At 34.6% G+C, this 22,983-nt stretch overlaps 1 protein-coding gene across 1 annotated transcript; it reads left to right on the top strand.

Annotated features, from left to right (window-relative positions):
• Positions 1-3,200: 3,200 nt before the first annotated feature.
• On the top strand, positions 3,201-22,333 carry LOC122035914 (peptidyl-prolyl cis-trans isomerase FKBP16-4, chloroplastic-like). The gene is made up of 9 exons (XM_042595072.1): positions 3,201-3,426; positions 4,668-4,723; positions 4,803-4,858; positions 6,431-6,488; positions 8,993-9,067; positions 9,200-9,289; positions 21,305-21,382; positions 22,035-22,075; positions 22,154-22,333. The coding sequence occupies exons 1-9, from the start codon at positions 3,201-3,203 to the stop codon at positions 22,179-22,181; spliced, it is 708 nt and encodes a 235-aa protein (XP_042451006.1). The 3' UTR covers positions 22,182-22,333.
• Positions 22,334-22,983: the final 650 nt, after the last annotated feature.

Here is a 22,983-nt window from a genome sequence, read left to right as displayed (position 1 = left end):
GTAACCTATTACTTGTTTATTTAGGGATTTAATTTTAACTATTTTAAGATGGAACATTAATCTGCTATAAAGAAAGGAAAAACATTAATATCATCTTTCTTTAAAAAGAGAGATCGTGAAACTAGTGAGAGCACTTCAATTCTTAGTACAATGTAAAATCAATCTAGTGAAGGTCTTCTCATTCCTAGTGTCCAAATTCCTTTAATTTCTTCTCCTAGCAAAGATCATTGATCATCGTCTGCTTGTATTGAACGAGATCCCGGAAAAAAGAAAATAAATATGTGAATATCATGTTAATATACGAGATGAGATAAGACGTTCATATCTAAGGATGGAGCCTTATCAACTAAATATGTTGGAGTATCCAGCTAAAAAATTTGGAAATCAAAATCGCCGGTTTAAAAAAAAAATGGTTTCAAAAATTTCATTGGTTAAAGCATTCGCCTTCAACAAATAAGGCATATTGTTTTTATTATTTTCTTTTTCTGAATGATATTAATTCGTCTAATATCTCGGCACTAGTCAATGAAGGATTTGACAATTGGAAAAGGGTAAACCAAGGAAAAACATATGCATTTCTTGCCTATATTGGTTCTACAACTTCTTCGCCTCATACTATGCCTGAGAGAAGGGTTGAAAATTTGATGAGACCCTCTCAACATATTGATAATGTGACGTATGTTCAAGCTAAAGGAGAAAAGGAGAAAAATCGTTTACATTTGAAGACCTCAATTGTCATTGTTCGATGGCTAGCACTTCAAGGTTGTGCCTTTAGAGGTAACGATGAATCTCTATCTTCATCTAATTGTGGGAATTTTCTTGAATTGGTGAAGGCTTTTGCAAAAATAAGTACGGAAATTGATGAAGTTGTACTTGAGAATGCTCCAAAAAATGCCCAATATATTGATCCAGAAATTTAGAAAGATATTTTACATATTATAACCAATAGAGTACGACAGATGGTTCATGAAGAAGTTAGAGATAAATTCTTCTGTATTCTTGTTGATGAAGCATGAGATATATCTAAACGGGAGCAAATGACCATTATCTTGAGGTTTGTGAACAATCATGGGATTTTGACAGAAAGATTTTTTGTCATCAAAAGTATTCGTGACACTACCTCATTAAATTTGAAAAAAAAAAAAGAAATATCAAATGTTCTTGTTCATCATGATCTATAAGTTAAGAAAATCAAAGGCCAAGGATATGATGATACTAGCAATATATATGCGTGACGCGTGGAATGGACTCCAGACATTATTTCTCAGTGATTATCCTTATACATACAATGCCCACTGTTTTGCTCATCAACTACAATTAACATTAGTTTCTGTCGCTAAGGATGCCAGTGTTATTTGGGAATTCTTTTCTCATTTGGACAATATTGTCAATATTGTTACTTCTTATACTAAGTGCATTGCTGAGTTACATACTGTACAAAGAAATGAAATTGAACATATGTTGGCAATTGGAGAACGTGATTCTGGAAGTGAGGCCAATCAGATTGGTAATTTGCAATGGACAGGAGCTACTCGTTGGAGTTCTCACTATGACTCAGTAAAAAGCTTGATAGGTATGTACGCTGCAACTTGCAAAGTTTTTGAAGTTCTTAGTGACTATTCTTCAAATGGAAGAGCTAAGGCTGAAGTTCGGGGAATTTATAGAAACATGGCAAACTTTGAATTTGTGTTCATTTTGCACTTAATGCATAAAATTATGAGAACAACAGATACTCTTTGTCAAATTCTTCAAAGAAAATCTCAAGACATTTTGACTGTTCTCTACTACCAAAATCATCCTTCAAGAACTTAGAGAATGCGGGTGGGAAGAATTTCTTAATGAAGTGAAAGTTTTTTTTTCAAGAAATGATATTGATGTGCCTGACCTTGATTGCCTATATAAGATTGGTCGTTCTCGTCATCAAACTACAATTGAGCATCATTATCACTTTGATGTTTTTAATGTAGTAATAGATTTCATCTTAATGGAATTAAATACTCAGTTCAATGAGTCATCAGTGGAACTTCTTTCTCTTAGTACAACTTTTGATTTGAAAAATTCATTTGATTCAATTAATAGTGATGATATTTGCAAACTTGCAAAGAAGTTTTATCCTGACAAATCAAGACATCGTTGCTTTGGAATATGAATTGGTACATTATAAACTTGATATGATGCAAAATTTGAAAGTTTCTACACTTGTTGAGTTATGTCAACAATTGACTGAGAGTGGGTGGTCAAAGGTTTACATTATGTTAACTAAATTGATTCATCTCGTTTTGGCATTATCTGTTTCTATCGCCACTACTGAGCGAGACTTTTCAGCAATGAAGCATGTGAAGACGGTACTTCGTAATTAAATGGAGAATGATTTTCTTGAAGATTGTTTGACACTCTATATTGAATAAGATTTAGCTAAAGATATAGATATATATTCTATTATAGATGAATTTTATGTTTCAAAATTTCGTAGGACACAATTTTATTGAACAATATAATGTAATAACTTTTTTTTTTGTTATATATCTATATAATTTATTATATATTTTTAATAATAATATATAATTTATTACATTAATTTCAAGCTCCCACTCTAATTCCTAAATCCACACACACATAACTTCCTTTCAATATAATTTCATAAATCAATTTATATTCTTCGCAAACCTTTTTTTCATATCTCACAATCAATTCATCAGCCGAAAATACTACATTCATTTTGCTTAACTATTAGAGTAGACCATTCAGATTTATTGGTCCTCAATCCTGATCTCCTCTGAATTTATTATCCACTTTAGATAATGAGAATTCATTTTTTTAAAAAATTACCATTAAAGTACCCTAATTCTGTATATAAATTATATTTTTTAATATTTTTTATCTTATCAATATATTTATTAGATTTCAGACCTTTTGATAAGTTCCACATTTTCTAAAAGGACGGAGATATTTATCCCAAAATTTATTGAAACAATTATCATGCCAATACTAACCAAGGGTCGCTGATGGGTGGGGTCCGCCTCTCCATGGAAACTTTAGGCTCAATAATTAATTATTTGCGCACTTAAATCATTTATCAATTGAATTAAATAAATAAAACCCCCAAATTTACAGAAATAATATATAAGCAATAAATTAAAAGCAACCCAAATTTCCGGGCCGCTAACTTCTCACCTTCTCCGCGTCCGCCTTAGCCTCCAATGGCAGTGCCATTTCAACTCTCCCTTCGACCCTCTACTCCTCTTCTCTCTTCGCTGTTTCCTCATTCGTCGAGAGTGAAGTCCACCACTGTGAGGTTTCCCAACAAGACGAATTCGGTCTCTTTCCGGTGCCGCTGCTCCAACGAGTTGTCTCCGCTTCCCCAGGAGTCGAGAGTCGCCTTTCCCGATGGGAGGAGATGGCTCTTAGGTCTCCTCATCGCGTCAGGTGAGGTTCAATTTGTTTTTTTTTTTAATCTTCTCCGTTTTGTTTGCAATCTATCGCTCATCGGATCATGGTCCTGGACATACCAAATCATTAACTTTGACGGGGTTGGCTCGTGATTTAGTATCCTTTAGGAATTTACTTTCTTGAGCGGTGAACTCAGCAATCTTGCCTCCCCTCTTTGCTTGATGGAAGATTGCAAGAAATTAAATTGGAAAAAATGCGGTATAAGTGTCGGCCCTCCATTTTTTGCTGCGTTGAAAAACTTGAAATTAATAACGATAAACATAGCATACCCACAGTTTGATTAAAGAATCGAGGATCTCTTGTGATGCAATACATTGGGCATTAAACTTCCAACTATTGTTTATCTACTTTACTTTAAAAGTTAGGTAAAAGTGGTTGCAAAATCGAATACTTTTTACTACCTTTTGTTATTATTTTCCATTCAAATGTCATTTCAAATATTTGTGTTTTTATGTTTCATTTTGCAATACTAAGTTTAGGTACTTTCTAAGTGAGATTATGAGGGTTGTCGGAATGCTGAATTGGCACTATCAGTGCCGTGGTTCACCAGGACATTATCATTCATGCAGATAAGTTCTGTGTACACGTCTAAATTCTTACACGTTCTAAACTGGATAGAAATATATTTGGCATCTATACCCATGCTTTAATGAATTGTTGATGTTCAACTTTCATTCTAAGTAAGGTTAAATTGGATACTTTGACCTATTCTCTTTTGTAAAATACCCTTTCCTTAGCATCTGAGTTCTTTCAATGATGGAAGTGCAAAATTTCAAGATGAAATCTTTGGACTCACCACATAAGTTTGCTGTGCATGACAAACTAACTTGTTTATGTTGGTTGTGTGTGCTTATTGATTAATGAAAACTCGTTTAAACTACAGAAATAAGGAACAAAAGCTTCAACAGATGTCGATTGGGCTTATTAATGCTCATGAATAGGCAATTATTAATGCTTATGAATGGTCTCATTCAACTTATACATCTTTTGTAAAAAATGTGTTGTACCCTGCTATGTTTCTTATATATTATGAGCTCATTTATAAAATTGTTTCTTATATATCATCTTTAGTACGTGTCTTTTTCAAAAATTCTTCAATGTGCTTATAAATAATACATACTAGCAAAGATTATGATTCACTAAAAGACAAGTCTAAATTTGCCCATTTGCCTTATGGCTTTGCCACGTGACTAACCTTCAACTGTGCATTATTTCAGCTTCTGGACTCAATTTTTGTGGCAATGCTGAATCTGTTTCCTCTAGCAGGAGAGCTGTAAGAGCTTTGATTTATCATTTGTGTCATTAAGGATGCAGTTGGTGTCTAGTGAGATTATCTCTGTAAATCTGTGCAGCTCAGAACGGCAAAAATACCTGAAAGTGAATATACCACTCTACCAAATGGCCTCAAGTTAGTATACTCTTTAACTTATAGTAAATTAGCAATTTTTTTTTCTCTTTGGCTATTGTATGGCCAATGTCAGTATTGGATTGCTTTTAAAGGAAATCACATATTTCTCTTGGAAGTAATCTGTATCCACTAAAATTTTTTTACTTTGATTTCTTGAAGATTTCTTCCACTCATTTTCATTTGTTTTTATCATATTGTATGATATTATAACTATTGTCCATTACTCACAAATCTTTTCTATTTTGAGCTTTTAAGTCTCAAACATGAAACTTTTTTTTGAGAATTAGCATAGTCAGTAGTCACTGCATATCTTTCTTTAACAATCTTCTGAAGATGTCATTTTCTTGAACTTTGGATTATCAAGTTTTTTTTAAGTTCTCATTTATGACAGATAAGAAGCCTTGATAATATTATAAGAAAATAAATCTATCCTAACCTACAACAAAGGTGTTGCTCATATCTTCACAGGTTGTTTAACAACTAGGAATATTTCATTCCTGTGAAAAATTACAACTTTTTCAATATGTTCAGTTAATCAAAGGAGCTAGTAAAAGTCAATGTCATAATATACTTGTTCAAATGTTATTGTTATTGTACATTCCTAATTGTTTAATTAGCATATTAGAAAGCAATTTGAATACCTACAGTTTGGTTGCATAAATTCATTTGGCAAAATTACAAGAAATCCAGAAAGTTTACACGTGCTATGTGTGTTATTAAACGTAGTGGATTATGCTACATAGCTTGTTGATTGCGAGAGGGATTCATTGAATCGGATTCAATTTTTAAAGTTTCAATCTGATTTGGAGTTTTAGTCAGAGATTGGAAAAATATGTATTGTTCTAATTTAGTCGGGTGTAAGGTGGTTCTTGTAGAGGAGTAAAGTGGTTCTTATGGCCACCTTTCGTGCCTTCTAACGTTCTAGTCGGTAAGCAGGAAAAAAAATACTCGCTAAATGAAATTTGAAACAATGATTGGATTACTTTCACTTGTTTTGTTTTTATTTTTCTTTCTTTTTTTCCAAAATGAGTACTAGATCAATTAAATAATTTTGAACTTTTCAAACAATTAGCCATATATATAATTGGGTTAAAAATGTACTTTGAAGTCATAACGTGTTTACAGCACTTTGAATGACTACTTCACTTTTTGCTGGCTTTTCCATTGATGTTGTCATCAGTACTGATTAGCAGATAACTTGCATTGCTCAGTAATTTTCTTTTGCTCTGTACTCCATGAAATGTTTCTTATTAATGAAGGAAATATTTACATTTATTGTGTCATACTATGAAAAATGTAGCAACATGTCCGAGGCGAATTTTATAATAGCTTATGCCACATTTTGGATGAGAATGGTTCTGCATTTTGTCCCTTAAATTATTTATTTGTCTCTTAAATTAATATTTATTTATTTAAAACTGAAATATTTAAAATCCTTTATCATAATTGAAAGTTATTTGGGGCACGTTTGAAGTAATCTTGACCATTTTTATTTCTAGTTTATTTCTCTGTTAAGATAAAAAAAAATCAGTTTTCTGTCACTGTTTTGTTCTGATTTCCTGATTTTACCAGGTACTATGATATAAAGGTTGGAGGTGGACCTAAAGCTGTGAAAGGATCGCGTGTCACAGTATGATTATCCCAAGCATATTTCAATGGACATTATCTTCCAAAAGTTCGGATATAGATTAGGATTGTCATACAGTAGCAAGATCACAAAATTTTGTTATGGCAACACTTATATGATTATATTAGATTAACATATTGGTAGATATAATGCACTCAGCGTAGGATAGTGATAATATCATATGGTAAAGGCAAAGCTTACTTTTCTATGGATCTCAAATAATGAATGTGATGGAAAAAGCATCGTTTTGTTTCTCAAACTTATAAGTTCAATTGAGCTTCATAAGGTCTATGTACTAATCAATATAATTGATTAAATGTATTTGTTAGCTATTCTTTGAAGTTTGAACAATCTCTTTTTATAAATATATGGTGGGCATTTCTTTTCATATTTATTATGATATGACTTCAATTTGGAAAACAAAAACCAAACTAGGTTACTATTAGACAATCTTACATTTTAAGAATGTTGTTAGAGATCAAGTAAACAATTATAAATGAAATGTTGAATACAAAAAGATTTAGATAAGACTTATTTGATTTGCTGAGATGGCCTTGACATGCTAATTTAAGGCTGCTAGGAAGGTTGAGTTGACTTAGAAGGTTGAGCTGCTTGTGAACGTTGAGCTACTAAGTGGTCGAGTCACCGAGTCTTGAGTGGTCAAGCTGCTGAGTGCTCGAGATAGTTGAGTATCTGGGCTGAGCAACTGAGTGCTCAAGTTAGCCAAGTGTTTGAGCTGTCGAGTGTCGATCAACCCGAATAGGCCGAGTGCCAAGATGCCTAAGTAGGCAGAGTGTTGAGCTGCCTTGAGTTGGCTGAGTGCCCAGTTGCCCTGAGTTGGCCGAGTCCCGAGCTTCTTGAGTGTTGAGTTGTCGATTTGCCGAGTGGGCTGACTATTAAGTGGCCCGAGTAAGCTAAGTGTTGAGTTGCCCGAGTAGGCCTAGTGTTGAGTTGTTGGAGTCCTGTGTTAAACACATTTTTCTTAAAATAAATTTGTCAGCAGTGCTTAGAGGTTTCGTCATACGTCTGTCTCGCATGATACAACAACTCTATCACATTCGCAACAAGCACAGGTTATATGTGGCTAACTAAACGTGTACTTGAATGCTATCATAGGGAAGCAAAGGATGATGGTGAGCAGAAATGAACTTGGAGGAGTTGGATGAATCGATTATTCGATCTCTTTTGCCCAAGGGAGTAGCCTCCTTTTATAGGCTCGGAACCTTGGCTGCCAGTAACTCTACCAATTAATGACCATTATTCCCTTCTATCAATTGACTTAAAATGCTAGTTGGCGATCAATGGCCAGCCGTTACCATCCCAGAGGTTACAAGTCGGCTATTAACATTCGACTATTTCAAGTATGGCATTAATGTTTGTCATACTTTTGAGTAGGTAGAAAAATTAGTTTGAGTGGTAAAACATTAGCGGGTTTGTTTGGGCAATTATAGCTCTGAACGGTCTAACATCCGATGCACGTAGGTCATGCTCGCATACTAGTCAACTAGGAGCCCTAGATCTACACGCCCCTCGGGCACGCACGTGAGAGTCTCTCACCCATATATGTTCACAACATCAAAAGTTGTGATTCAATATAAACCAATCACAATGCCACAAAACTTCCAATGTGGAACTACACTCCCATACACATTAGAGTCCAATTTTCCATTCATTTTCTAATAGTTACAATGCATTCAACAATTTAATTCTATTAAAAATTGCCTAGATCATTAATTTTTATAATTTGTTAGAATTTTTAGAAAAGTGTGTTAGTTTTTTATTAGAATAATGTAGATTTTAATAGAAAAGTCTTGTATTTTTTAAAGAATAGATCGTGTTATCAAACTATAAAAGGATTAGGATCTTGTATTTTATAATTTTGTTGTATTTTATAAAGTCTTGTATTTTTGAATTAATAGAGCTTCCAATTTCCTTGTCTTTGGATGAAAATCCTTAATTTTCCTCTAACGAGGATCCTATTTTTATTTGTCCAATGTGTTGCATCAAGTTATTCTTTGGACTATAAACTAACTTATGTCTTGATGATGCGATGGAAAAAAAAAGGTATGTTCACTACCTATAAACCCATATATGGAGTTTGGGTTCCTTTTATGTTATTTAATCAATTTCAACAATTTTGATGAGTGAATCACATTATTATCACTATTACTAGTTAAATGAATGCAATTTAGTGTCTTTTGATTTAATACAATTTCAGTTTATACAATCATCTATTTTGTAGTTTGTGGTTTCACTTTTGTTACTTGTCTATCTATATATTAAATCTCTAACGGGCATCCTTCTTACTAAGAAATAAGTTTGTTGCTATTGCAATCCTGCATTTACCATTTGTCTTTTGCATCATGGATGTCCAACTTGCTCATTTGGTTATACCTATCATGGTAAATTTATTTTATGGACACTACTTCTCCACTCTCATCTCTTGTAATCTTATTTTACTCTTTAGCCTGTTCCCAAGTGAACTTTGATCGGAACATTGATTGCAGTTACATTATGTTGCCAAATGGAAGGGCATAACCTTTATGACAAGCAGGCAAGGGCTTGGTGTCACTGGTGGAACGGTATGAATTTATTTGGCCACTTGCCTAATGTGTGTCACTTTACGTTATGTTCTTACTTTTTTGGTTAGTGAGCTGAAAGATACTTGTAATTTATTCTACTCTATTTAGTTACTGATGAATTTGAACTTGCAGCCATATGCTTTTGATGTTGGTCAATCTGAAAGAGGAAATGTCTTAAAAGGATTAGATTTGGGTGTTGAAGGAATGAGAGTTGGGGGCCAGGTTTGTGTTTCCTCTTAATCATTTTTGCTTTAAGAAAAGATGTGCAATGTGCTTAGCATCTCTGTTGCTGGAATATGGATTGCAACATTGCTAATGATTAGGGTAAGAAGGTTAAATATCAACAGCTCAATTAAAAACATTGCCAATGGTTTCCACTTATAGATAAGTGTAACAAGTCTTTGGTTTCTCTCTTCTACATCCATAGTTGCATGATTTAGCTTGAAACATAGGTTGTATATGTATTTATAGTAGGTCGTCATCATCATGTTGGTTGTCATCATTTTCAAGCAAGGTTTGAATCTCAAGTTCAGCGAGGATTTCAGTCTTCGGCTAGCTTGAGACATGTCGAGCATGCCTAGTGTTGATGCTAGAGGTGTGTCAAATACAAAACATGGAGAACAGGGAAGGAGAGGATGAAGAAGAAGAATGCTTGCTCCATTTTGGGAAGTTGCATCAAACCTGAGAGAGACGTTACAAAAGTCTAGCAGACACAAAGAAGGGGGAAACTATTTGTGAATCCACTACAAAAAATATCATTTTTAGCGATCGAATTATCGGTCGTTATTCGGTCGCTATAAAAGTTTAGTGACCGATTAGCAACCGAAAACCGATGTCTGTATTTTTTTATTCGTAGTTTAATTTAGCGACTAAATCTAAAATCCGGTCGTTGTATTTAGCGACTGAATAGTTTCGGTCGCTAATATTAGCCACTGGAATTTTTCCCCGGTCGCAAATTAACAAACGGTATTTTTTTTCGTTTCACAAAATAGCGACCGCCATTTAAATTTGGTCGTTAATATAGTGACTGACTAATTTGCGGTTTCTAACAGTATCATAATTGGTGCCTTATACCGACGCAAAATAGCGACCGATTTTTAAAATTCGGTCATTATTTAGCGACCGAAATTTAAATACCGGTCGTTATTTAGCGACCGAAATTTAAATACTAGTCGCTAAATAGCAACCGATTTTTAGAAATCGGTCGCTATTTAGCAACCGATTTTTAAAATCGGTCGCTAAATAACGATCAATTTTCTTTCTAGCTCCTAATTTCCACTGGTGAGATGACAACATTCACCGAAATTTATAATTCGGTTGCTAAACAGCGACTGAATTATATAATTCAGTCGCTAAACAACAGCCTAAATATCAATACATGCAATTGATGTTTTAAAAAATTTTACCCTGTTTACAACAAAATGTAAACAAAATATCACACGTAAACAATACAATAATTTTTTGTAAAATTTCACATATCCAATATCACACACAACCATATCCAATATCATATAAATATATCCAAATATATCAAATATCTAATATCAAACACTAAAGTGCACGATACACATAATATCCAAATGTCTAACATCAAATCTCTCAAATCCATATTACAACCATATCCAAATGTTGATCACAAACATGTCAACCTGCACAATAGAACCATAACAACATTTAGTGTTCAATCCTGTATCAAATAAAACACGATATATTATTAAATAAAACAAGCATAAGAAACTTCATCATAAATATCAACAACTTCACCATAAATAAACAACTCAAGTGTTATCTATTAAACAAATAGTAAACATTGTCATAAGAGTGGCTAAATGAATAATCCTTTTATTACACAAGTAATGTTGCATTCTAGCCTTTTCTTGTCACTACCTTGACCATAAATTTACTTTCCAACTATAATCTACAAAAGACTAGCATAGATAATAGTTAGAAACCAACATCCAACTATAATTTCATAACTCAAATGATTCACATATAAAGGACATCGGATTAATAAGATAATAAATGTAAGAAGGCATTGCAAAAATAAACTTGGATACCTTAGGAATGAGAGAAGCAACCCTACACATGTAGTCAAGAGCCATGCAATGAAACCATACTGAAGAAGCGAAAGGATATGTTAGCAAGATAACAAAAGAGAAAATATGCTTGATTAACAAGTATTTCAACTTCATAATTATGGAAAACAAAATTGTATACATTCTATAGAATGAATAAACAGAATATAAATTTGCACATTAAGTGAAGAGGAGCCGTAAAGGATCAATTGCAACTAAAAAATTAAAGTAACAACAGAATGAATGAATAAACATGTTCTAGTAAGTAAAATTATAAAAAAATAACTCAGAATTTCTACTTATCAGAATGGTTTGGGTCTTGAGTCTCTTGTGAATCAAAATGATGCGGCATTGGAAAAGCAGAAGGACTCATTACTGAATAGCGATCAAAAAATTCTCGCATTTGTCGCTCAACTGTCGCTTTGACCCGATCTTTTATCAATCGCTTAGACTCTTGTACTGCACACCTGACCCGATCATCTATCGACGACTCTACTGCTGTGACCCGATCCCTCAATGCTTGATTTTCTAGGCGTAACTCTTGCATACTAGTGAACGAAGAACTAGGTCGACCCCTAGCCTTAGGAGTCATCTCATGATCATATGCAACTTGTGCATGAGAGCCAAGGCCGTAGAGGGCGTTATTTTTTACTTCCACCAACAATATCATAATATATTTCATTTATAGTTTCATCTGATAGAATATGTATGTCCCCTCCCTCTACAACAGGCTGAGACGCTTGTGCAACTCGGTCAATCATATTGTCCTATTAAAAAAGTAAAATTATTAATATTTAATAAACAATTAACAAAGCTAATCGGTAAAGTTTATATTCTTACGTCTATGGCTTTTGATTTTGAATCCACAAATGTGTCATCTTTTTTCTTGTGGGTTTTGCAAAATAAGTCCCAACAAGTACCAGGTTTTTCTAAAGTCTTTTCCTGCACAGATAAAATATTAAAAAGATTAAAATAAGTTTACTTACTCCAATTAGGCCCAAACGATATTGTAAACTCACCAATTCTATGGCATGCTCAACCATAGATCGAGATCCACCCGTATGCTTTGAAGATCCTGCTCGTGCCTTCGACATCAGCATTTCTATTGCTTTACGCAATAGTTGACTTTCGCTGCCAATCTTCTACAGTCCAAATGTTTTGCCATGCAACCCAAATCTCATTTGGTATATATGATGGCTTTGTTCCCCCTTTTCTCCACTTGTACATTAAATCCTTATACAACTTCAGGCAATATTTGTTCCATGTTGCTTTGAAATTCACCTCTTGGTTTGGATCGCAGGTATAATTTTTCTACAACAATATCAAAATCATTAACTCCGCCCATGATGACCGGTCATGGTCGGTCCCAAGCCCGGATAAAGGAGGAGGGTTGCGTTAGGTTGCTAGCCAGCGTCAAACTATGGCAAATATTCAATGAATGAATCCATTAAACTATTGTGCCAATGCTAGGTTGTTCCCCGGAAGGAACGCGTTGCAGGGTCAGACTGTAACGTCTCGGCAAGGACCGCTACATCTCCAGAACTCGGGTGTAGTGATAAATATGTAAGAGTTCGCGTTAGAGGGTCCGACTGTAACGTCTCAGCAAGGACCGCTACATCTCCATGAGAACTTGGGTGTAGTGTTAAATAGGCAAAAGTTCTCACACCATAGGTTAGATAAGAACAAATATGATAGGAAAACTAATAATCTAAGATTTGGAACATGGAATATAGGAACTCTCACTGGTAAATCAATGGAGGTAGTAGATATGATGATTAGGAGAAAAATTAGTATTTTGTGTGTACAAGAGATAAAATGGATAGGCGAGAAGGCAAAGATGATAGAGAACTCGGGTTTTAAGTTATGGTACACTGGAAAGAATAAAGCAAGAAATGGAGTGGGTATCGTTGTAGATAATTTGTTAAAGGATGAAGTTGTAGGAGTAGTTAGAAAAGGGGATAGAATTATAGCCCTTAAGATAATAGTGGCGAAAAAAACTATGAACATAATTAGCGTATATGCACCATAAGTAGGATTAGATGAAGCTACCAAATCAAGGTTTTGGGAGGACTTAGATGAAATATTACAAAATATTCCACCAAATGAAATGATTTTAATAAGAGGTGATCTAAATGGGCATGTTGGAGTGAAAAATGAGGAAAATGAGAGAGTACATGGGAGTTATGAGTTTGGAACGAGGAATGAGGAAGGGAAAACTATATTAGATTTTGCGATAGCATATGACCTTATATTAGCTAATACGTTTTTTAAGAAAAGAGAAGAACACTTAGTCACCTTCAAAAGTGGGAATAATAAATTGCAAATTGATTTTCTTATGGTTAGGAAGAAGGATAGAAAGATTTGTAAAGATTGCAAAGTCATCCCAGGAGAAAACTTAACTACCCAACATAGGGTAGTAGTGTTGGATATACGCCTCAAACATAGTATCAATAGAAAGAAAATATATACAATTCCTAGAATTAAGTGGTGGAAGTTAAAGGATGAGAAACAAAATATATTTAAGGAGAAGGTAGAAGTACAAGCATTAGGTGAAATATACGATGACTCTAATACAACTTGGGATAAGATGGTATCAAAGTTGAAAATAGTAGCTAAGAGTGTACTTGGTGAGTCAAAGGGACATGCACCACTAAGTAAAGAATCTTGGTGGTGGAATGAGAAAGTACAAGAGAAAGTGAAGGAAAAACGAATAGCTTATAAGGAATTATATATTTGTAAGAACGAGGAAAACTTAAAAAAATATACAATAGCCAAGAAAGAAGCTAAGAAAGTTGTGAGTGAAGCAAAAAATGAAACTTTTGAACGGTTATATCAAAAATTGGATACAAAAGAAGGGGAAAGAGATATTTATAGAATAGCTAAAGTGAGAGAAAGGAAAACAAGAGATCTTAGCCAAATAAAATGTATTAAAGATGAATGTAATAAGGTATTAGTAAATGATGGAGAAATAAAAGAGCGGTGGAAGAGGTATTTCATCAACTTTTTAATGAAGGTTTAGGTGACCAACTTAACTTAGGTAATTTAATTAGGTCAAATGAGTATAGAAATTTAAATTTTTATCATAGAATTCACACTTCAAAAATAGAACAAGTTTTAAATAGAATGCACAATGGAAAAGCCGTTGGACCAGATGATATTCCAATAGAGGTATGAAGTGCCTAGGAAAACAAGGTATTGAATGACTTATAAAATTATTTAACATGATATTGAAAGGGTAAGTACTCTAGTTCCCTTATATAAGAACAAGGGAGACATTCAAAATTATGCAAACTATAGGGCTATTAAACTAATGAGTCATACTATGAAACTTTGGAAAAAAAAGTAATAGAAAAAGAATTAAGGAAGGAGGCCACGGTAACTAAAAATCAATTTGGTTACGAGGTCTCCAATAGAAGTTATGCATCTTCTTAGACAATTATAGCGGGGCAAAAATAAGTCTACATGTGGTATTCATTGATTTAGAAAAAGCTTATGATAGAGTCCCAAGAGAAATTATATGGAGAATTTTAGAAAAAAGAGGTGTTAGCGTAACATATATTGAACTAATTAAGGATATGTATGAGGATGTAACGACCAGAGTAAAGACTTCAGGGGGAGTAACTGAAGTATTTTCAATAAAGATAGGGTCACATCAAGGATCAGCTCTAAGCCCCTATCTTTTTACACTAATTATCGACAAACTCACTGCACACATTCAAGACACAGTACCGTGGTACATGTTGTTTGCAGATGATATTATTTTGGTAGATGAGACACGTGAAGGAGTAAATGCTAAGCTAGAATCTTGGAGGGAAACACTAGAAGGGAAAGGTTTTAAGCTTAGTAGATTAAAGACAGAATATATGGAATTTAAATTTAGCAATATTAGAAGTAATGAAACAATTGTTAAGATAGAAGAGGACGAGTTGCCCGGAACCGAGAGATTTAAATATTTAGGATCATTTTTACAAAATGATGGAGGGATTGAGAGAGACGTCTTACATAGAATACAAGCAGGATGGGTGAAATGGAGGGGAGCGTCGGGTGTTTTATGTGACCGTAAAGTACCTCTTAAACTTAAAGGTAAGTTCTATAAAACCGCTGTTAGACCTGCTATGTTATATGGAGCTGAATGTTGGGCTATGACTCGAGCACATGAGCATAAGATGAGAGTTGCAGAGATGAGGATGTTAAGGTGGATGTGTGGACATACGAAGATGGACAAAATAAGGAATGAGAGCATTAGAGAGAAAGTCGGAGTTGCATCTATTGAGGACAAACTCCGAGAGACACGTTTAAGATGGTATGGACATGTACTTAGACGACCAATAAATGCTCCAGTTAGGCGATGTGAAACTATGATAAACATGCATATCAAACGAGGAAGAGGAAGACCAAAAAAGACTTGATTAGCAACAATAAAACAAGATAAAATTTATTTAAATATAGATGATGATATAATAGGAGATAGAGCTCAATGGCGTAAAAAGATTCATACAGCCGACCCCACCTAGTGGGAAAAGGCTTGGTTGTTGTTGTTGTTGTAATATCAAAATCATTAGTATCAAATAATATTGTTCAGTATCAATAATATTCACATTACTTACCAGAAATTCATGAAAATAAAAGTCTTTCATTTCCGGTGCCACATGCCTCCACGTGACACCAGAAATACACTGTCGTTCTTTAAATTTCTTTATTATATATGCAGCAACACTATGACCATTGGGAATAAAACTGCATAAATAAATAACCATGTTTCAATATAATTTTCCATAGCTGAATTTGAAATACTAATAACGTAAATACATACCAACCCCCAACAATAGTAAATATAATATGACCATGTACCGGTGCGCTAGACATGATTATATCTGGAAAATAACATTATAACACATACACAATCAAACATGTAGAAAGCAAGCATATTCTCGTTAATATAAACAATCGAACAATTTTCAACTCTATTGTTTAATCATCATTACAATCATAATCAGTAACATTAACAATCCTTTCTATTTCTTCATCACTAAATTCTATTAAATCTTCACTGCTCGACATCTCTCCATCACCTATATCCTCGAAAGTGACATTCACATCTATAAGTAAATGGGAAGTGCATTGAATCTCTGAATCAACTGCATTTATCTCCACTTCCTCATTCTGAAGTGCATCCTGGTTTTGGGTCGTGATGGAGTTCGACATTTCAATATTTGATGGATTTTCTTCTCTACCTCATTTGCACCTATTGATGGATTTTCTAGTTGTAGTTGTTGTTCGTACAAGCTGTCAAGGAAAATAATTATAAATTGCATTTGGTATAACCAACATTACATAAAGGGATAAATGTATCATATAACTTAACTCACTTTAAGTAGGGTTTGACCTCGTCACAATTTAGGAGTATATATGTCCTTGCTACATGATATTTATTTGGATTTAACCATCTACAACTGGATGCACCCATTGGCTTACTAGAAAATTTTAAAATAGAAAGCATTTCTGTGTCTATTGGTTGAGAATCATCAAAATTTCGATGACATTTACGATGCCTGGTTTTCACATTATCAGGAAAATAATATGAGCAGAAAGAAGATGCTTCTTCAACTAGATAAACATTACATATTGACTCCTCAACTCTTGCTTTGTTACGAACATTTTTTTTTAATCTTCTTAAAAATCGTTCAAATGGATACATCCATCTATACTGCATAAGACCAGTTAGTCGTGCCTCATATGGTAAATGAACAGGTAGATGTTCCATTGAATCAAAAAAGCTGGGTGGAAATATGCGTTCAAGTTTACATAGAACTAGAGGTATTTCTGTTTCTAGCCGAAGCATTCCGCTGTCATAATAACCCTCGATGCCAAATCTTTGAAAAATAGACTCAATTCTGTGAGTGCTTGCCAACATTATTGGGAAGTAAGTCATGGAAAGCTATTGGAATAAGACTTTGCATGAACACATGACAGTCATGACTCTTCATTCCAAACATTTTTAATTTGTTCATATCCACACATCGAGCCATATTCGAGACATACCCATCAGGGAATTTGACTTCTTTCAACCAACTGCACAATATTTGCTTACTTTCTTTGTCCAATATATAACAAGCCTTTGGAAATTTACCGGTAGTTTCATTCTGATGTAACTCAGGTCTGTTAACTAATTATTTCAAGATATTTTCCCATTGCAAGGTAATGAAATTGCATCAGACTTTGTCATGCAATGCGGACATGCTAATTTACCAGCAGTGCTCCATCCTGACAACATTGAGTATGCAGAAAAATCACTAATTGTCCATAATAAAGTAGCATGCAGGGTAAAATTAGTTTTACTTGCAATATCATAAGTCTCCGATCCTACATTCCATAATTCATTCAGCTCAGTAATCAAAGGTTGTAAGAAAATATCTATTTTATCGTTCGGATTCGTTGGACCTGGAATAAGTACCGTAAGAAACATGAATTCGTCTTTCATACACATCCATGGCGACAAGTTATATGGTGTTAATATGACTGGCCAAGATGAATACTGTTGTCCAGATTGACCAAATGGTTGAAATCCATCTGCTGAAAGTCCCAATCTTACATTACGTGGTTCCATTGCAAAGGAGGAAAATATTGTATCAAGATGTTTCCATGCAGGTGAGTCAGATGGATGACACATTATATCTCCTTCATGTACATACTCATAATGCCACCTAATGTGGCTTGCTGTTGCGGCAGATGCATACGAGCGTTGCATAGCATAGGGCTGGAAATAAGAGTTCGGAAAAATCAGTATACCTGAAATAACAAAAGACAAACAGAAATTAGCTGAAAACCAGCCACCACATTATAAATATCATATCCAATATAATCCATCCATCAATTCCTGAAATTATGTCTGCCCAAGTAAGGGGTCGTTATAAGTTAAATGAATCCTAGCCTGCATAGAATTCCCAAACTTAGTCGGCCACGCAAGTCGAAACTGTTGACGCCGCCCAAGGAAATGCCTGGCTAAGTTGAGGTCGACCAAAGATTGCCCAGGAAGGAAATGCCGGCCAAGCTGAGCCTGTCTAGACTGCGGCCAACCTGAGCCTGTCTAGACTGCGGCCAACCTCGCAGCCTGAGCCGGCAGCCGAAATCATCGAAGAGGAGTGAAAGAAAAGTGAAAGAAGAGAATATTACCTGCGCGGAAGAGGATCTCACGCTCGAAGGGATCTCCGCTGCCTTTGGAGAGAAGGGATCGTCGGAGGAAGGGATCGCGATCGCGTTGGAGGAGAGGGGGTCGGCCACGATTTGGGATTTAGGGATCGCGTGCGAGGGGAGGGTCGACCACTGTTTGGGGTTTAGGGATCGCTTGGGAGGATTTATGAGGTGAAATTTTAATGACCGATTTAATAAAATTGGTCATTACATGTTTATAAATAAAATCCTAAGTTAAATGAAAAATGAAGAATTAATGACCGAGGTTATTACGGTCGCTAAACAGCGATCGATTTATAATTACGATCGTTATTTAACGGCTAAATTATAAATGTAGTCGTTAAATTTTAGCCCCGATCGACTCATAGTCCGTTATTTATAAACGAAATTTTTTCAATCCTTGAATTAGCGACCGAAATTAATTTCGGTCCCTAAAATAGCGGCTGAAAATATTTCGGTCCCAAATTAGCGGCCGAAATTAATTTCGGTCCCTAAATAGCGACCGAAATTAATTACGGTCGCAATTTCGGTCGCTATTTAGGCATTTATTTTGTAGTAATCCCTAGCCGCTATGCTAAGAAGCCCTCACCATGAAAGCCTCATTGTTGGAGCTTGCTAGATTTTTAGATGTCGATGTTGTTGGTGCAATGATACTCCAAAGTGATCGGGTTCAATCTAGTAGTTTTGACTTTTGATGTGTTTGACAAATAGCTTAAATTAGGTTTTAGTGGGGTTGATAGCATGTGTATCAAGTGTGATAGGACTTGGAATAGTGTACACTGGAGCTTGGAAGGCTTGTGACTCAATGCGGTCAAGTAGTTTGATTGTGAATGGTTAGATGAGTCAATGGTCTAATGGCAGGTGAATTCAGAAGATAAGGGAGAAGATATACGGAGAAGCTTGGTCCATGATGCGAGGTGTACTATAGAGCAACTTGAAGGAGGTGGACTCGTAGGTGAAGGGTGAAGGATTGTAGGGATTAAGGGTTTCACATGAGATCGAATTTTTGATAATGAAGAGGATCAATAAAATTAAAGACTTGGGAGTAATGTGAATTACGAGAGATTATGAGGGCATCTTTGCATTCTCATCTTTGGACAGTATCATCAGAGATAATGTTTGTTACTAAGTAGGGGTTAGACAACCTAATGGCTTATATGAAGTCGTCCACCAACGGACAATAGTTTTTGGGTTATAGTCAACAACTCAGCTTGAGGTCGAGATTGGCTCCGTATAAGCTTATGGTAAACCAAGTGATAGAGGGATCTCCGCACAGATTCTCTAAAGTGATAAAATAGAATTGTTGCAGCTTTGATTATAAAAATCTAGATTGTTAGAACGGAAAATGATGCACAAAATTTTCTGTGTTTTTTTTTGTAACCAAGTTCTCAAGTGAAACAACTTTCCAAGAGCTTGAAATTTGAAGTGAATATTTTGTTATACGAACTTTTAATAATCTCCTCTCTTTTGCTTTCATATTCATCTCTATTTGAGGCGAGTGTCACTTAATCATCCCAAAAGATTTGGGACCTATGAGGCTTGCTCTATTACCTTATTTCACAGATCAATTGCAGTGCATTTATCCGAAGTCACTCATTTGACGAGCCACAGGTCATAGAGTAGGACTGTAGGAGTGATTGTTCTTTTTTGTTGCGAACAAACAACCAATTGATGCACATGCTAATGTTTGATTATCTTTGTATCTTACACAAGAAAGTATTGTTTTAGACCACTATTATTCTTTTCTCCTACAAATGTCATTAGATCTCATGCGGAAGCCCTCACCGCCTTGCAAAAGCTTTGTGGATCTTGCTTAGAGTCAACATTGACTTCGCTTCATATTGCTAGAGGAATTGTGTGTCTTAGGTCCGGTGGGTCGTTGTCATTGTGAAAGGATCTTGTGTGTTTCAAGCTATTCCGCATATCGATCAATGGACAAAATAAAATGTTTCTCCTATGTTGAGACACATAGGATGCAATTTTAAATTGTTTTTGAGTCATACTCCTTAGGGTCCGTTGCAAGGTACTAAATCTTATATGATTAGTGATGTCAAATCATTAATTGATTTCCTTTTATTATATTAACTATAAGTTTTCTTTGGCTTCTAATATCCTTTATGCCTTTCTAATCATCAACTAGGTAATCCTTTGTTACTAGATGTTGTGGTAATTCTACAATAGACTACCTAATTGTCAAAAAAATAGTCTTTAACTTCAAGTGGGAATGTGGCAAGAGGAATCCAAGTACGATGAACTTGAACATGTTGGGTTTGGATCAAGTAGGGTTTGTCCTGACTATTTGTTGTTTAGCTGTCTTGGGGGATAAAGGTCTTATTGAGGTGGTCGTGAAGCTTGGGGTACTAGAGAAATGGGTTGAAGTGGAGCTAACTTGGTCACTACTTCAAGATGATTCAGAATGAGGTCAATAGAGTATCAAGGCAGGAAAACCTATTTCCTTGCTAAAATGCCCCAAGTGATTGGAGTCTTCTGCCTTTTGTAGGCTCTGGGAGAGAGCCCGTCCAATTATGTTTTGCTAGGTGTCACTAAGCCATTGGTGAATCAGCTGTTTGTTTGTTTGTTTGCTTGCTTGCTTGCTTCAATTCTGTTCCATATGAACGCTTGTGTTGCGTGACCTTTTGCCCTTTGTCTACACTGACCTTTTACCACTTTGCGTATGTATCATTCATCTATTGATCCATTTTACTTAGCGAGACAACTAATAAATATTTCATAGTGTTGATAATAAAATATTTGTTTGACTTTCTTGAAAGGATTAAGCATGCTGAACATGAGCCATGGCACAAAGAGTTTGATTAATAAACTAATAAATAGATTGGTTGATTTGATATTTTTAAAATATCTGTTAGAAATTGGTACTCTTTTATGTAAAGGAATCAAAGAGCAGCCTCTTATTTTCTTCATACAATCTACTCTTTTACTTCATCACTAATTAATTAGTGTGCAATGTCAGAGATTGTTGATAGTTCCTCCTGAACTAGCTTATGGAAAGAAAGGAGTCCAAGAAATCCCTCCCAATGCAACAATAGATGTGAGTTGCAACTTATGTTAGTCTAAAATATGTTGCAATCAGTCTAATGACATTTGTTTTAACTTGAAATCTAGTAATTTCTTTCATATAATAGTTAATACTTTATTTGAGTATTTTTATGCTTCAACTGTCATGATCATTCTTTGTTCTATTTCTGTAACAACATATTTCCTATGCTTAGCCAAGTCAATTCTCAGTCTTGAGACATCCAGAATTCAATTCCTTGGACTCATTTTACTTGGATGGAAAATCAGGAGGGGAGGAGGCAAATACTGACAAAATTATATCTGGAGTTCATAGTTTTTTCCTCTCATTTTCTCTCTTAGCCATTGCCCGCATTATATTTCCATCTAAGTAAACACAATTTTTGGCTGCGACGGAAAGCTGAACTTAATGACTTAAAGTCATCTAAAAAGGTAATCATTCATATAGATTTATCATGCAAAAAAGAAAAAAGAAAAAACTATGTTTCCCCACGCACAATGTGGGTGGATGTGGAACGGCATAAATTGAGAATGCATTTTGCTAGCTGTTTCTTCTGTCCCATTGATTCCTGACGTGTTTTCTTCCTTCAATCCCTTAATCCTTGAAAACTCACCAGATATCTTATACTCTTGATCAACTGATTGTTCCAACTTTTTTGTGCTTGCAGATAGATGTTGAGCTACTTGCTATCAAGCAAAGCCCATTTGGGTATGTTCAGTCTCTGGAAGCTTATTCATCCTACATTTATTTTCTTTATTTTCATATCTGAATTATATTATTGGGCAGATCTGGCGTGAAGATTATAGAAGGCTGAAAACATATATCCTTGCTGCATCTTCCAATTCTCTTTATATTAATTCCCTTTTTTATGTTTAACCTTTCCCAAGAAGGTTTAGATGTATTCTCATTGATGAATCACAATATAAGATAAATTCATTTATGGCATGCTTTGATGATATCGTTCAACACTGTGCATGGTTATATTTTTAATAATCTTTTTTTCTTGCTTCTATTTGTAGCGTAAAAATTTGGAAATTGTTCATTTGTCATCACTCCATATCAGAGTTTAGTTGGCTATTTCACAGCAAAACTCAACTAATGTCCAGCGGAACCAATTGTAAGCATTCTCTGTATTACCACCTTCCTTTTACTTTGATATTTATGTTGTTATTATTATTTAAAAGTAGGATTAAATGTTCAAAATTGGAAAATTTTCACTCTATAAAAATTGATTAATTACATTTTATCCTTTAAACTTAACAAAAATGGAATAAATTTTATTGTACTACGTACTTATCTCTTTCTTTAGGTCTACTGCTCATTAAAATTTAAGAATAGTAAAAATATTATAGAATTTTTTAATTCATTATAATTATTAATATTAATAATTTCATCTAATGAAGCACTAGCTTTAGCTTTGAGTAAAATTATAATTGTTTAAAAATTAGTTGACAAGGATATATTTAACAAGTAGATAAAATTTTCATTTTGCTCATTGTAATTCTAACGGCAAAAATGAACTCAAATCAAAGGGGCAACCCACCCGCCCAAATCATAGCGCCACTTTTTGGTTCAACAAAAATTCGAGTTTTGAACTAAATTGGGCTGTAATTGGG

This window comes from Zingiber officinale, unplaced genomic scaffold (assembly GCF_018446385.1).
Source record: "Zingiber officinale cultivar Zhangliang unplaced genomic scaffold, Zo_v1.1 ctg126, whole genome shotgun sequence".
Taxonomy (NCBI): Eukaryota; Viridiplantae; Streptophyta; class Magnoliopsida; order Zingiberales; family Zingiberaceae; genus Zingiber; species Zingiber officinale.
This window is presented reverse-complemented; position numbering and strand designations above follow the sequence as displayed.